Genomic DNA, 13199 nt, shown 5'->3' with positions numbered 1-13199 from the left:
TTTCTCAAGATCTGTTTAAGATAATCCTTTAATCGTCCCACCATAGGGAAATTCAAATTTATGTGTGCAATGTAATAAAGGGACTGTATTTATATATGCAGACACAACTGCTGGTCTTTTTGGAAGCACGGGGAACCTGACAGGTTCTCTTTAACAAGGTTACATTTATAGGATTAAGCAGTAGTTACATGAAATACTCTATTAATTTTAGTAAGACTTTTCAAATGAATAGGCTAATCTAAGGAGAAATAAATAAGAAGAACAAGATGCTCAGCATTGCAAAGAATAAACTTCAGATGAAGAATAAGTTAATGGTCATTTAAACACTTATAAATCCATACATTAATTTTCATTTTTATCACACATAGTACAGTACACTCATTTAGATATCTGACATCCTGGATTTCACAATATCAGATGTTTCTAAACACTGGATGCCTACACATACAGATGCGTCTGTACATTTTTTTCTCAGACCTCTGAATATTACAGTAAAATTCCAGAATTGTAAAGTCGCTGCAACAAGTAAAAAAGGGAGTTCACCATGATGTTCAGGCCAAGCTGTAAATATATATACCACAGTCTCCAAAAATAAAGATCAGGAAACAACAAAATCCATATAGACCTACAATAAACTCCTGACCATAAGAACACTTACAAAAGTATGCAATAATTTATTATCGCTTAGTAATAAATTCTTATTGCATAGTTTGGAGGCTGTGATATTCTTTTGCCAAGCTAGCAGCTAATTCTCTATTAATGTAGTACTAGAATATTTTTGTTGGATGCTATATTTTAACTTCTTCCGACTGAGGACAATTTTTATTTTTGCGCTTTTGTTTTTTCCTCTCTTTCTTCCTAGAGCCATATCTGTTTACTTTTATGCCGTCATAGATGTATGTGTATTGTTTGTGGGACAAGTAATTTTTAATGACTTCCTTTAGTTTCCCATACAATATACTGAAAAAAAAATCAAAGTGGGTTGAAATGGTGATAAAAAATGCAATTCTGCCATTTTATGGGGGTTCTTTTTTTACAGTGTTCATTCATTGTATTGAAAAATGCTGAGAAAAAAACCCAATTACGGTGAAATGGTGGAAAAAACAAATTCCGCTATTGCTTTTTTTAAAAATATTTTCTTGGTGTTCCCTGTTCATTAAAAATGGCCTGGCAACAGGATTCTCCAGGTCAGTATGATTATAGAAATACCAAACGTAAGTAAATAAAAAAACTATTCAAGTGGTGGGTTAAAAAAAAATACATTTGTTAAAAAAAATGGTTGCCATATTCTGAAACCCAGAACATCTTTATTTTTCAGCAATGGAGTTGTGTGAAAATGTTCTTTGTGCCTGGCAAGCTTAAGTTTTTATTGATACTATTCTGCTGTACATATGACGTTCGGATGTTTATTTATTTTATTTTTTCACTTTAAAGAGTTATCCCTTTATGTAAATTAAGTTTATATTTTAATAGATGGGACTTTTACAGATGTGAGAATACCAAATCTGGGTATTTTATTTCACAAACAACAATGAATGAAGAAGGAGAATGTGATGACAACACTCAAACAATAACTAATGAATTTTTACACATGAACTTTCAGGAGCAGGTGTCATTGGTAACTTTACAAGATTTGGATACAGAAAAAAATAGAGAAATGGAATTTGTTAATCAGTCATCAAATTTTTCCACAAAAAATCCCTATTTTTATCCGGTCCACGCGAGATCTGAGTGTATGGACCGATTCCAAGATATAGTAGAAAAGGAATTGCAAATTTTGTTTAATCAGAAAAATAGTAAAATAGGCAAATTTAAAAATCTATCTGGCAAGCAATTTATAGCCCTAAGAGAATTAAAATCAATGACAGATATTGTTATAAAAATGTCAGACAAAGGTGGGGTAGTTGTGGTTCTAGATTCTAAAGATTATTATGATAAAATGATTGAGTTATTGTCAGACAAATTGACATATAGGAAACTGGATCTCAACCCTTTAGAACAATTCAAGGATAAAACTAATCAAATTATTATAGAGGGTTTGGAGTTAGGAGTCATTACTAAAAAACAGGCAGAATATCTGCAAGTGAAGAAACCGGTGCTCCCAATTATATATGGAGTACCCAAAATTCACAAAGGCAGTGGCATTCCTCCTATGCGACCGATTGTCTCGGGCATCGGCTCAGCACATGAGCACTTGTCACAATGGGTTGACACATTGTTGCAACCCCTTGTACAGAGGATGCCTGGCTACATTAGAGATTCCAAACAGGTGTTACAAATGTTTTCCAACAAAATGTGGTTGTCCTCATATTCATGGCTTAGTTGTGATGTAGTATCACTATATACATGTATCCCTCATGATCTAGCAATAAGAGGTCTGCAATTTCATCTAAAAAGGTTTAGCAACTACTCTATAGATTTAATTAATTATATTTTGCAGGTAGTAATATTTTTGATGTCACACAATTTTTTTTCTTTTAACCAGTGTAATTATTTACAGTTGAAGGGAGTAGCTATGGGAGCCAAATTTTCACCGTCCCTTGCAAACCTGGTTATGTCGTATTGGGAATATGAATTTATTTTCTCAGATTCTAATCCTTTTTATGGACAGGTGGCATGGTATGGCAGATATATCGATGATACCCTATTAATTTGGGATGGAGATGTATCTGCCATACCCGGCTTTATGCTATATTTGAACTCTAACCAATACAATATTAAATTTACGTATGAACATAATATGGAACATATATCTTTTTTGGATTTGGATTTATTTGGTGCTGAGGGGAAAATAATTTCTACGAAAACACATCACAAACCCTATAGTGGGAATACCATCTTACATGCGACTAGTAGCCACAATAAACATACCCTTAAAGCAATACCAGTAGGAGAACTCACAAGGGTTAAACGCAATTGTAGCGAGGAGAGTAATCTATATAGTGAACTGGAACATGTAGAGAAAAAATTAAAAAATCGCATGTATCCGGATTGGTCTTTAAATCGAGCACAACAAATAGTAAAAAATAAAAAACGTAATGAAATGATTTTTGCTAGTGGCAACGCAAATGAGACAGTTATTGGAAAGAAACCGTATATTTGTTTTCAGTTTAGTCGTCAATTTCCACAAATCAAGGGAATCATTAATAGATATTTGCCCATTTTATATGAAGATAGTAAATTGGCAGATATATTAAAGCCAGGTATTAATATAGTATCGAGAAGAGTCCCTACATTGGGAGACAAATTATCACCTAATTTATTTTCGCTCAATAATAAAACAAACAAAACCTGGTTAACCTGTAATGGTTTCTTTAGATGTGGAGCCACAAAATGTAAAACGTGTAGATATGCAAATGTTACTAAAAAAATTTTCTGATGCGGCAAATAAAGTGCAATATACCATAAAACAATATATTAATTGTAATTCAACCAATGTAATATATAAAGTAGACTGCACCATTTGCAAATTATCATACATAGGGTGCACATCTAGAAAAATGAAGATGCGCATTAGGGAACATCTACATGATATTGAGAATACGAATAACATGAATCGTAATTTATCAGCTGTTTCGCAGCATTTCATTAGGCACCATGCCAGAAATACCTCGAGCTTTCAAGTGCAAGGAATAGAACAGGTTAAAATTCCTTTCCGCGGCGGAGATCCAAAGCGACGCCTGTTAACAAGAGAGGCTTTTTGGATTTATCACCTAAATGCCCGATCCCCGAATGGTTTAAATAAACGAAATGACCTAATGCTTCATTACTGTTGAAAAGATAAATATTTCTCTTTTGCAACATGTGTTTTAATTTATTTTGTATATTGCTTTGTAATTTTAATGAGTTTAATTGTCATGTGACTGTATCTGTGCATATCATTGGATTGAATATAGTATATATGTAGCTGAGATCAGTGTATCTCTATGGCTCTGACAAAGATCATACTGATCGAAACGCGTTGCCGTGTCCGTGTGTATGGCATATACTATGAAGATGACATATTTTAAATGTTGAAATAAAGAAGAAATTTTTACACGCAGCTGGAACTAATTGCTCTTTCCTAAAAAAAATGGTTGCCATATTCTGAAACCCAGAACATCTTTATTTTTCAGCAATGGAGTTGTGTGAAAATGTTCTTTGTGCCTGGCAAGCTTAAGTTTTTATTGATACTATTCTGCTGTACATATGACGTTCGGATGTTTATTTATTTTATTTTTTCACTTTAAAGAGTTATCCCTTTATGTAAATTAAGTTTATATTTTAATAGATGGGACTTTTACAGATGTGAGAATACCAAATCTGGGTATTTTATTTAATTTTTTATTATTATTAATGGAGGATAAGAAGGGTGGTTTGAATTTTTATATTTTGTATCAATATTTTATTTTTTGCTTTGTTTTTTTAGCCTCCTTAAAGGGAATCTGTCAACTCATTTTTGCCCTATGAGCTGCGGCCACCGCCATCAGGGGCTTATACAGAGCAGGGTTCCCCAACTCCAGTCCTCAAGGCCCACCAACAGGTCATGTTTTCAGGATTTCCTTTGTATTGCACAGGTGAAGCAATTATCACCTGAGCAATACAAAAGAAATCCTGAAAACATGATCTGTTGGTGGGCCTTGAGTTGGGGAACCCTGATCTAGAGCAATCTGTAATGCTGTAGATAAGCCCCCGATGTAACCTGAAAGATAAGAAAAACAGGTGAAGAGCCTGTATAGGGAACGTTAGGAGTGTTCAGGGACACTGCCTTAGGGGAGTGCAAAAGGTCTCCACGTCCCCGTTCCCTGTTGTAGGGCCCACCATTGTAACTGTGTCCCTGGTGTTCCCTTGTTTGTCTTGTCGTTTTAGTTACCGACCTGCGGGTCGCGTCACACAGGACAAGTCTACACGACATTAGCCCAGGGTTGCACAAAGCAATCAGCTTCGCTCCGCTCCTGAGTGCCAGCGGCAGTGCCGGGTATTAACATGCGAGACTTGTCCGAGTTTCTCGCATGTGTGATCCTGGCCTTACGCCGATTTCACACATCCCTGTTTTGACATCTGAGTACGTAATGCGATACACAGTCCGACCACTGGTCTCCTGAACTGATCTTGACATCCCGGTAGACATATATGAGTCTGTCATGTTCGGGACAGGTAACCCGCAGCCATTCTGTAAATTGCAGTCTGTAATCAGACCATAAAACATGGATGTGTGAAACCAACTTTACAGCATAGGAAACAAGACATTCTTTATCTTAACAAAACAGAATACTTTGACTACAAAAATTAATTGGTTTCTCTAGATTCTTGTTTAAATGGAGCCAGAGGTATTGGAAAAACAAGCTTTCTTCGCAGTGTATAAGTTGGCTGTGGCATCTGCTTCAGATTGGTCTTGCTGTCCTTTGGGTACTCCATTTCACTGACAATTTTGTTGACTTTTGTGAGAATGGACAAAATGTCTTCTCCTCTGGAAAAAAAAATATTACAAATTATTCACTATTAAAGGAAGTTGCGAATACATAAATTTCCAGGAGATAAAATAGAGGAATAATGGAGGTGGCTGACATGGAGAAATCCTACCAATGGCTGGAGAAAGCTGGATTCCGAGACAGCAGAGTCACTAATCATAGCGGCACAAGAGCAAGCACTAAGTAACAGATCCATAGAAGCAGGAATCTACCACACAAGACAAGACCCAAGGTGCAGACTATGCAAAGAAACCAGAAACCATCCAACAGATAGTGGCAGGATGCAAAATGCAAGCAGGAACAGTGTATACTGAACGCCACAACCAAGTAGCGGGAATTGTATACTGGAACATCTGCATAGCATATGGGCTAAGTCCCCTAAGTCCAGGTGGGAGACCCCAGAAAAAGTGGTGGAGAATGAAAGGGCTACAAACCTGTTGGACTTCAAGATCCAGTTGGATAAGCAGGTGATAGTAGACAAGAATCAGAAGACAGTAATGATAATAGATGTGGCAGTGGTAAATGACAGCAACATCAGAAAGAAGGAATATGATAAGCTGAAGGAATACCAGGGCCTCAAAGGAGAACTGGAAGGTGAAGGCAACAGTGATTCCAGTGGTGATAGGAGCACTTGGAGCAGTGACCCATAAGTTGAAAGAATGGCAACAACAGATCCCAGGAGCAAAATCTGTGCTCTCTGTCTAGAAATGCGCAATGCTGGGGACAACTAAGACCCTGCGCAGAACCCTGGGGGTGAGAAGGAGGTTTTATATACACTCACTGGCCACTTTATTAGGTACACCATGCTAGTAATGGGTTGGACCCCCTTTTGCCTTCAGAACTGCCTCAATTCTTCGTGGCAGAGATTCAACAAGGTGCTGGAAGCATTCCTCAGAGATTTTGGACCATATTGACATGATGGCATCACACAGTTGGCGCAGATTTGTCGGCTGCACATCCCTGATGCGAATCTCCCGTTCCACCACATCCCAAAGATGCTCTATTGGATTGAGATCTGGTGACTGAGGAGGCCATTTGAGTACAGTAAACTCATTGTCATGTTCAAGAAACCAATCTGAGATGATTCGAGCTTTATGACATGGCGCATTATCCTGCTGAAAGTAGCCATCAGATGTTGGGTACATTGTGGTCATAAAGGGATGGACATGGTCAGCAACAATACTCAGGTAGGCTGTGGCGTTGCAACGATGCTCAATTGGTACCAAGGGGCCCAAAGAGTGCCCAGAAAAAATTCCCCACACCATGACACCACCACCACCAGCCTGAACCGTTGATACAAGGCAGGATGGATCCATGCTTTCATGTTGTTTACGCCAAATTCTGACCCTACCATCCGAATGTCGCAGCAGAAATCGAGACTCATCAGACCAGGCAACGTTTCTCCAATCTTCTACTGTCCAATTTCGATGAGCTTGTGCAAATTGTAGCCTCAGTTTCCTGTTCTTAGCTGAGAGGAGTGGTACCCAGTGTGGTCTTCTGCTGCTGTAGCCCATCTGCCTCAAAGTTCGACGCACTGTGCGTTCAGAGATGCTCTTCTGCCTACCTTGGTTGTAAGGGGTGGCAATTTGAGTCACTGTTGCCTTTCTATCAGCTCGAACCAGTCTGCCCATTCTCCTCTGACCTCTGGCATCAACATGGCATTTCCGGCCACAGAACTGCCGCTCACTGGATTTTTTTTCTTTTTCGGACCATTCTCTGTAAACCCTAGAGATGGTTGTGCATGAAAATCCCAGTAGATCAGCAGTTTCTGAAATACTCAGACCAGCCCTTCTGGCACCAACAATCATGCCACGTTCAAAGGCACTCAAATCACCTTTCTTCCCCATACTGATGCTCGGTTTGAACTGCAGGAGATTGTCTTGACCATGTCTACATGCCTAAATGCACTGAGTTGCCGCCATGTGATTGGCTGATTAGAAATTAAGTCTTAACACACAGTTGGACAGGTGTACCTAATAAAGTGGCCAGTGAGTGTATATATATACACACACACACACACATACACAGGGGTTGGACAAAATAGTGGAAACACCTAACGTTTTGGCATCATAATCATCGAACATGTTATATAAACATGCAAACCGTGAAATATGGTAATGTTTTGTAGTTGATTATTTGTGTTATGTGATATGTGTATTTAAATACCGAGGCCAGGAATCCATCCACAGACAGCTGTTTCGGGGTGTTGCCCCTCAGTAGGATTCTGGCTAGGTGGGAGCAATGCCTAGTAGACCAACATCACGAAACAATCACTGACCTCAGGGAGACAAGTCAAGGAAAACACTGCGGCAGCCGGCAAAGGCGCTCAATCAGTGAAATCCTAGGTGCATTGCTCCCTGGGAAATACAAATATGAAAATAAAGTCCGTGGAGCCTCATTTAAGAGTCTCAAACACGGGACTAGCCAGATCTTCCTCCAGGGAAGGACCCAGCCTGTGTTTGAGACTCTTAAATGAGGCTCCACGGACTTTATTTGCATATTCGTATTTCCCAGGGAGCAATGCACCTAGGATTTCACTGATTGAGCGCCTTTGCCGACTGCCGCAGTGTTTTCTTTGACTTGTTTCCCTGAAGTCAGTGATTGTTTCATGGAAGAATTAACAGCCGAGATTATTTAGGCATTTTGGGCGACCAAGTGCATCCTATGGTTCAAGCACTGTTCCCGGAGGGGAACGCCATCTTTCAGGATGATAATGCACCAATTCATACAGCTAGAATCGTTAAAGCATGGCACGAGGAACATTGTAATGAAGTTGAGCATCTCATCTGGCACCCACAATCCCCAGACCTCAACATTATTGAGCATTTATGGTTGATTTTATGGATTCACGTTAGACGTCGATTTCCGCCGCCATCGTCGCTCAAAGAACTGGAGGGTGTTTTAACTGAAGAATGGGCTACAATTCCTTTGGAAACAATTCACACCTTGTATGAATCCATACCTCGGAGAATTGAGGCTGTAATCGCCGCAAAAGGTGGACCTACACCATATTAAGCTAACTTTTGTTGATGTTACCAGGTGTTTCCATTATTTTGTCCAACCCCTGTATATATATACATATGTATATGTGTGTATATATATATATATATATATATATATATATATATATATATATATATATATATATCCAAAGGGAAAGAAGGCAGTAGTCACCATTCCAGGCATCTATACTTTATTAAAAAGCAGGTGAAAACATTGCGACAAGGGAGAAGAGGTGGAAACAATGAAGGGCTATGGACATTTCACACTGCAAGGGCTTCCATGGGTCAAAGGACCCATATATTTTAGGATATATATAATTTTTGACATTTTAACAGAACAAAGAAGGAAAATGGACCAATTTTCCTTTTTTTTGTAATTTTTAAAATGTGAAAGATGAAAATAATTTTTTTTGCTTAAAATGCAAAGGCAATGTGTCACCTTTAATTTTAGCCCATTTAGAGATAATATAATCTTCAACTTTCTTAACTGTTGCCAATAACAGTCATTTTGACTCAGGGTGCCCAAACGTTTACACGCCACTGTAGAATATTTATTAAACCATGCAGGTTCTTGTGAATGTAACCTCTAACCAATGAAGTTGGGCTGAGGTACTTAAAATAAATGACCACGACTACATGTCCTTTATTATAATTATGTATAGCATATTACCTTGCACACATGCATTATTATTTTCAAAAACGTACTTACTTTGGCACCAGTTTCGTCAAATTTTCACAAAGAGTTTGGATGTACCATGATCCTTTTTTATTATGGCGGAATGAATAGTAGCCATCCACTGTTGACATTCCAATCAAAACATCTGCGTCATTAGGTATTGTTATTGTAGGTCTTTTATTTTCAACGTTAGAAACTGCATCTGCTTCAATAGCATGTGCTCCCTGAGAAATGTTTCCTTGACACGCCTGTATAAAGAATAGCTTAGGTTTTCCAGCCAATGTTGTGCATTTGTCGGTAGAGAAATGTGATGTTATTTCACTTATAGGTATATCTATATTGTCAGCCCCGTAGATTGCTTTTGATTTTCCATGAGTTAAAATGCAGCAAACAAAGCAGTCTCTCTCCGAATGATCTTTCTTCTGGTACTCAGTCAAGCACTGATGGATTTCCTTTGCAAATAAGTCTGTGCGAGTCTCTACGTGTAGGCCCAGCCAACTGAAAACGCTATACAGGAACTCTGTGAGATTACAAATTTTGTAAAATGACACAATATAAGGAATACAAAAAAAATAACGAAAGTCAATAACCCTGAGGACATGTTTCTGCTGATGTTATGGGTTTTATTTCCTCTCAAAACGTCCATCTAATGTGTCCAGTGCCAGTAGTCACACATGCCTCAATAGCTCAGTCCCAATATATGGATCCTGAAATGATTCCTGCTATTGGGCACATGAACTAATAACACTTGGTGTACTAGGTGCAGCTTCTTCTCACCGGCATTGAACACATTGGTTGAAATGTCATAGATCTGAATCAAGAGAACACTAAAGAGAATTTATCACTAGCATATTTTATAATAATTATAATAATCGTTATGTTTTATTTGATCTTAAACTGTGTTCCAAATTATTATGCAATAAGAGTTTAGGAGTGATAAGGTTAGAATTTTTTTGTTTGTCATTTAAACTCATTGATGGTGATGTGTGTCAGGCCTCTTTATATCACTGAAAGCAATTGCAGATACCTGTGCAAATTAGTTTGGCAGGTGTATCCAAATAAAGGCAAGACTACTTAAGAAGGCTGTTCCACATTATTAAGCAGCCTACATTTTTTGCCAAAATGGGAAAGAAAAAGGATGTGTCGGCTGCTGAGAAGCAACAAATTGTGGAGTATTTAGGTCAAGGCATGACTACAATCAACATTGCCAAGACACTTCATCGTGATCATCGCACAATCAAGTAGTATGTAGCTGATTCCCAGCACACACGTGTGTGTGCTAAGGAAAAATTGAGGACTCTTTCCAACAGGCAAATGCGTCAGGTTAAAAGAGCAGCTGCAAAAATGTCTTGTCATAGCAGCAGACAAGTTTTTGAAGCTGCTGGTGCCTCCAATGTCCCCCGAACAACAAGATGCAGGGTCCTTCAGAGGTTTGCAGCTGTGCGTAAGCCATCCTGTCGACCACCTCTATCCACTGCACACAAGCAGAAACGGCTCCAGTGGGCCAAACGATACATGAAGACTGACTTCCAAACTGTTTTGTTCACCGATGAGTGCCGTGCAACGCTCGATGGTCCAGATGGATGGAGTGGAGGATGGCTGGTTGATGGACACCCCATGAAAACACGGCAAAGGCGCCAACAAGGAGGAGGTGGAGTCATGTTTTGGGCTGGAATCATGGGGAGAGAGATTGTCGGCCTCTTTAGGATCCCTGAAGGGGTAAAGATGAACTCCATAATCTATGTGGAGTTTCTAAAACAGCACTTCCTGCCATGGTTCAAGAGGAAGAACTGTGCTTTCCGCAGCAAGATCATTTTCATGCATGATAATGCACCGTCTCATGCTGCAAATAACACATCTGCATCTCTGGCTCCTATGGGCATAAAAGAGGACAAACGTATGGTGTGGCCGCCATCTTCCCCTGACCTCAACCTCATTGAGAACCTCTGGAGCATCATCAAAAGGAGTGTCTATGATGGCGGGAGGCAGTTCACATCTAAGCAACAGCTCTGGGAGGGTATTCTGTCCACATGCAAAACAATTGAAGCACAAACCATCCAAAAACTGACAAATTCAATGGACGAGAGAGTTCAGAAGCTTCTTTCGAAGGGGTCCTATGTGCAAATGTAACATCACCTAGAATAAAATTTTGACTTGAAAACTGTTTGATTTCATTTTGTACTAAGCTGAGAATGCTTATAATTTCACAATTGACCATTTTTTTGTTCAAAATAAAAATAAAAAGGTTGAAAACTCTGCTGTGCATAATAATTTGGAACATGCATTTTGAGTGTTTCCTATTTTTAAAAATATACTGTTTTCATAGGGAGTTTGTTCAAAAACATTGCAATTATACTAGAATATTAGATGACTGGAAAATAACAATGACTGCAATTCATATAGGTAATTTAGAGAAAATATGAGGAAATATTTTTTGCATAATAATTTGGAACACAGTGTATAGAGAAATGTAACTGTTGGACTGCTAATCTCACCCTCTTTGTGCTACCTGAAGTAACTGCACATCATAATCAGGGTGCATGTGTTGAGAGGGCTCAGGACCACATCAGCTGTGTCATACAGCCAACATCTGCCTGTGACAGCAGCGATCAGAGCACTTTTATCATTTAGATGCCATTGTCAATTACGGACAGTAGCACTTAAATAAAGTTGTCAACTTGCGTAGCTTCCGCCCAAACGACTCAAACATGAGTTGCCAATAGTTTGCCAAAGCAGCCAGTGGCTTACTGAAGGAAAGTCGCTTCCATCTTGGTCTTCTTATGAAGCCCAACCCGTGGTATAATAGTATGTAGTGCAATACAGTTTCAAGTCACCTATTAAGACTAATAAATGAAGTAAAAAATAAAATGTTTTTAAAAGATACATAAAAAACATAAAAGTTGAAATCACTCCCCTTTTCACAATTAAAAAACTAAAAAATGCTGGCATTGTCATATCTATAAAAGCATGATTTATGAAAATATAGAATTATTTATACCGTTAAATGCAGAAAAAAAAAAAATCAAAGTGCTGTTATTTTTGTCAGGACACCTCTGCAAAAAATGCTACAAAAACACACATAATGGTTTCAATAAATCTATGAAACTAACATGCAAATATTAAGCCATATCACAGCTTCATTAATGGAAAAATAAAAAATCTATGGGTATCAGGAAATGGTGACACAAAACAAATCCTTTTTTGTTTTCATTTTACAAATTTCTGAATTTTTTTCAACCATTAAAATAGCCTTATAAACTTGGAATTGTCATAATCGCACTGTCAGGTTATTTTTACTACATAATATTCAATTTAATCTCACTTGTATTTTTTCCCCAATTTTCAGTACTTTATATAGTAAAATTAAAGCTAGTCAAAACATAAACTCGTCTCGCAAAAACCCAAGCCATCATATGTCCAGGAAAAAAAAGAAATAAGTAATGGCTCTTGGAAGAAGGGGAGGCACAGGAGTTGTTGCCAACTGTAATATGGAGCGGGCTTGATTCAATCCTGCCAGATGCTGTGGTCAATACCGACTGTGGCATCTTAGTAATTTAGTAAAGGGAAGGAGTTTCCTCGTCAACCCACTGATCCAAAGCGGCAGCTCTGACAATATTCACCAGACTGCAAGTGATGAGATATGGACCACCAATCTCCACACCCTGCAGTCGATCAGTGGCTGCAGTGGTCAGGTGACAGCTGGTTTTTACAAAGCGGGTGGATTTCAGAAATGAGAATAGCTTCCTTTCTTTTTTATCAGGGTGGCTCCCACTGTGCGTTAAAAAAGATATATAGCAAAACCATTTTAATAAGTTCCATTAAAATACCCCTTACCTGCATCCTTTTCAGTCCCTGGTCTTGGCTCACTTTTCATAAATTGATCATTATTTATAATCAAGCAGTAGCCTCTGTGTTTTCGATTCATTAAATACGTCTGTGGGATACCAAAATTAAAAAAAATCATATTTTTACAATTAAATTTTTCAGTGTTGATTTGTAAATTCTCTTCTGTGAAAAAGGGAATGAATAACTGCAATCTCCAGCTCCCCCTGACTATTGTATTGCCCCAGC

At 38.4% G+C, this 13199-nt stretch overlaps 1 protein-coding gene across 3 annotated transcripts in view; it reads right to left on the bottom strand.

Annotated features, from left to right (window-relative positions):
• Positions 1-304: 304 nt before the first annotated feature.
• Positions 305-13199, bottom strand: part of CASP10 (caspase 10) — a 121886-nt gene continuing 108991 nt past the window's right edge. For all 3 annotated transcript variants that reach the window (XM_073551480.1, XM_073551481.1, XM_073551479.1), the window contains exons 9-11: positions 12963-13062; positions 9162-9648; positions 305-5449 (exon numbers count right to left, since the gene is read on the bottom strand). In XM_073551480.1, the coding sequence (XP_073407581.1) occupies positions 5269-5449; positions 9162-9648; positions 12963-13062 (768 nt within the window). In that variant the 3' untranslated portion in view covers positions 305-5268. The remainder of the gene's footprint in view (positions 5450-9161; positions 9649-12962; positions 13063-13199) is intronic.

This window comes from Dendrobates tinctorius, unplaced genomic scaffold (assembly GCF_039654945.1).
Source record: "Dendrobates tinctorius isolate UK_male_01 unplaced genomic scaffold, ASM3965494v1 ptg000177l, whole genome shotgun sequence".
NCBI lineage: Eukaryota > Metazoa > Chordata > Amphibia > Anura > Dendrobatidae > Dendrobates > Dendrobates tinctorius.
The sequence above is the reverse complement of the archived record's forward strand: the minus strand, read 5'-3'. Positions and strand labels throughout refer to the sequence as shown.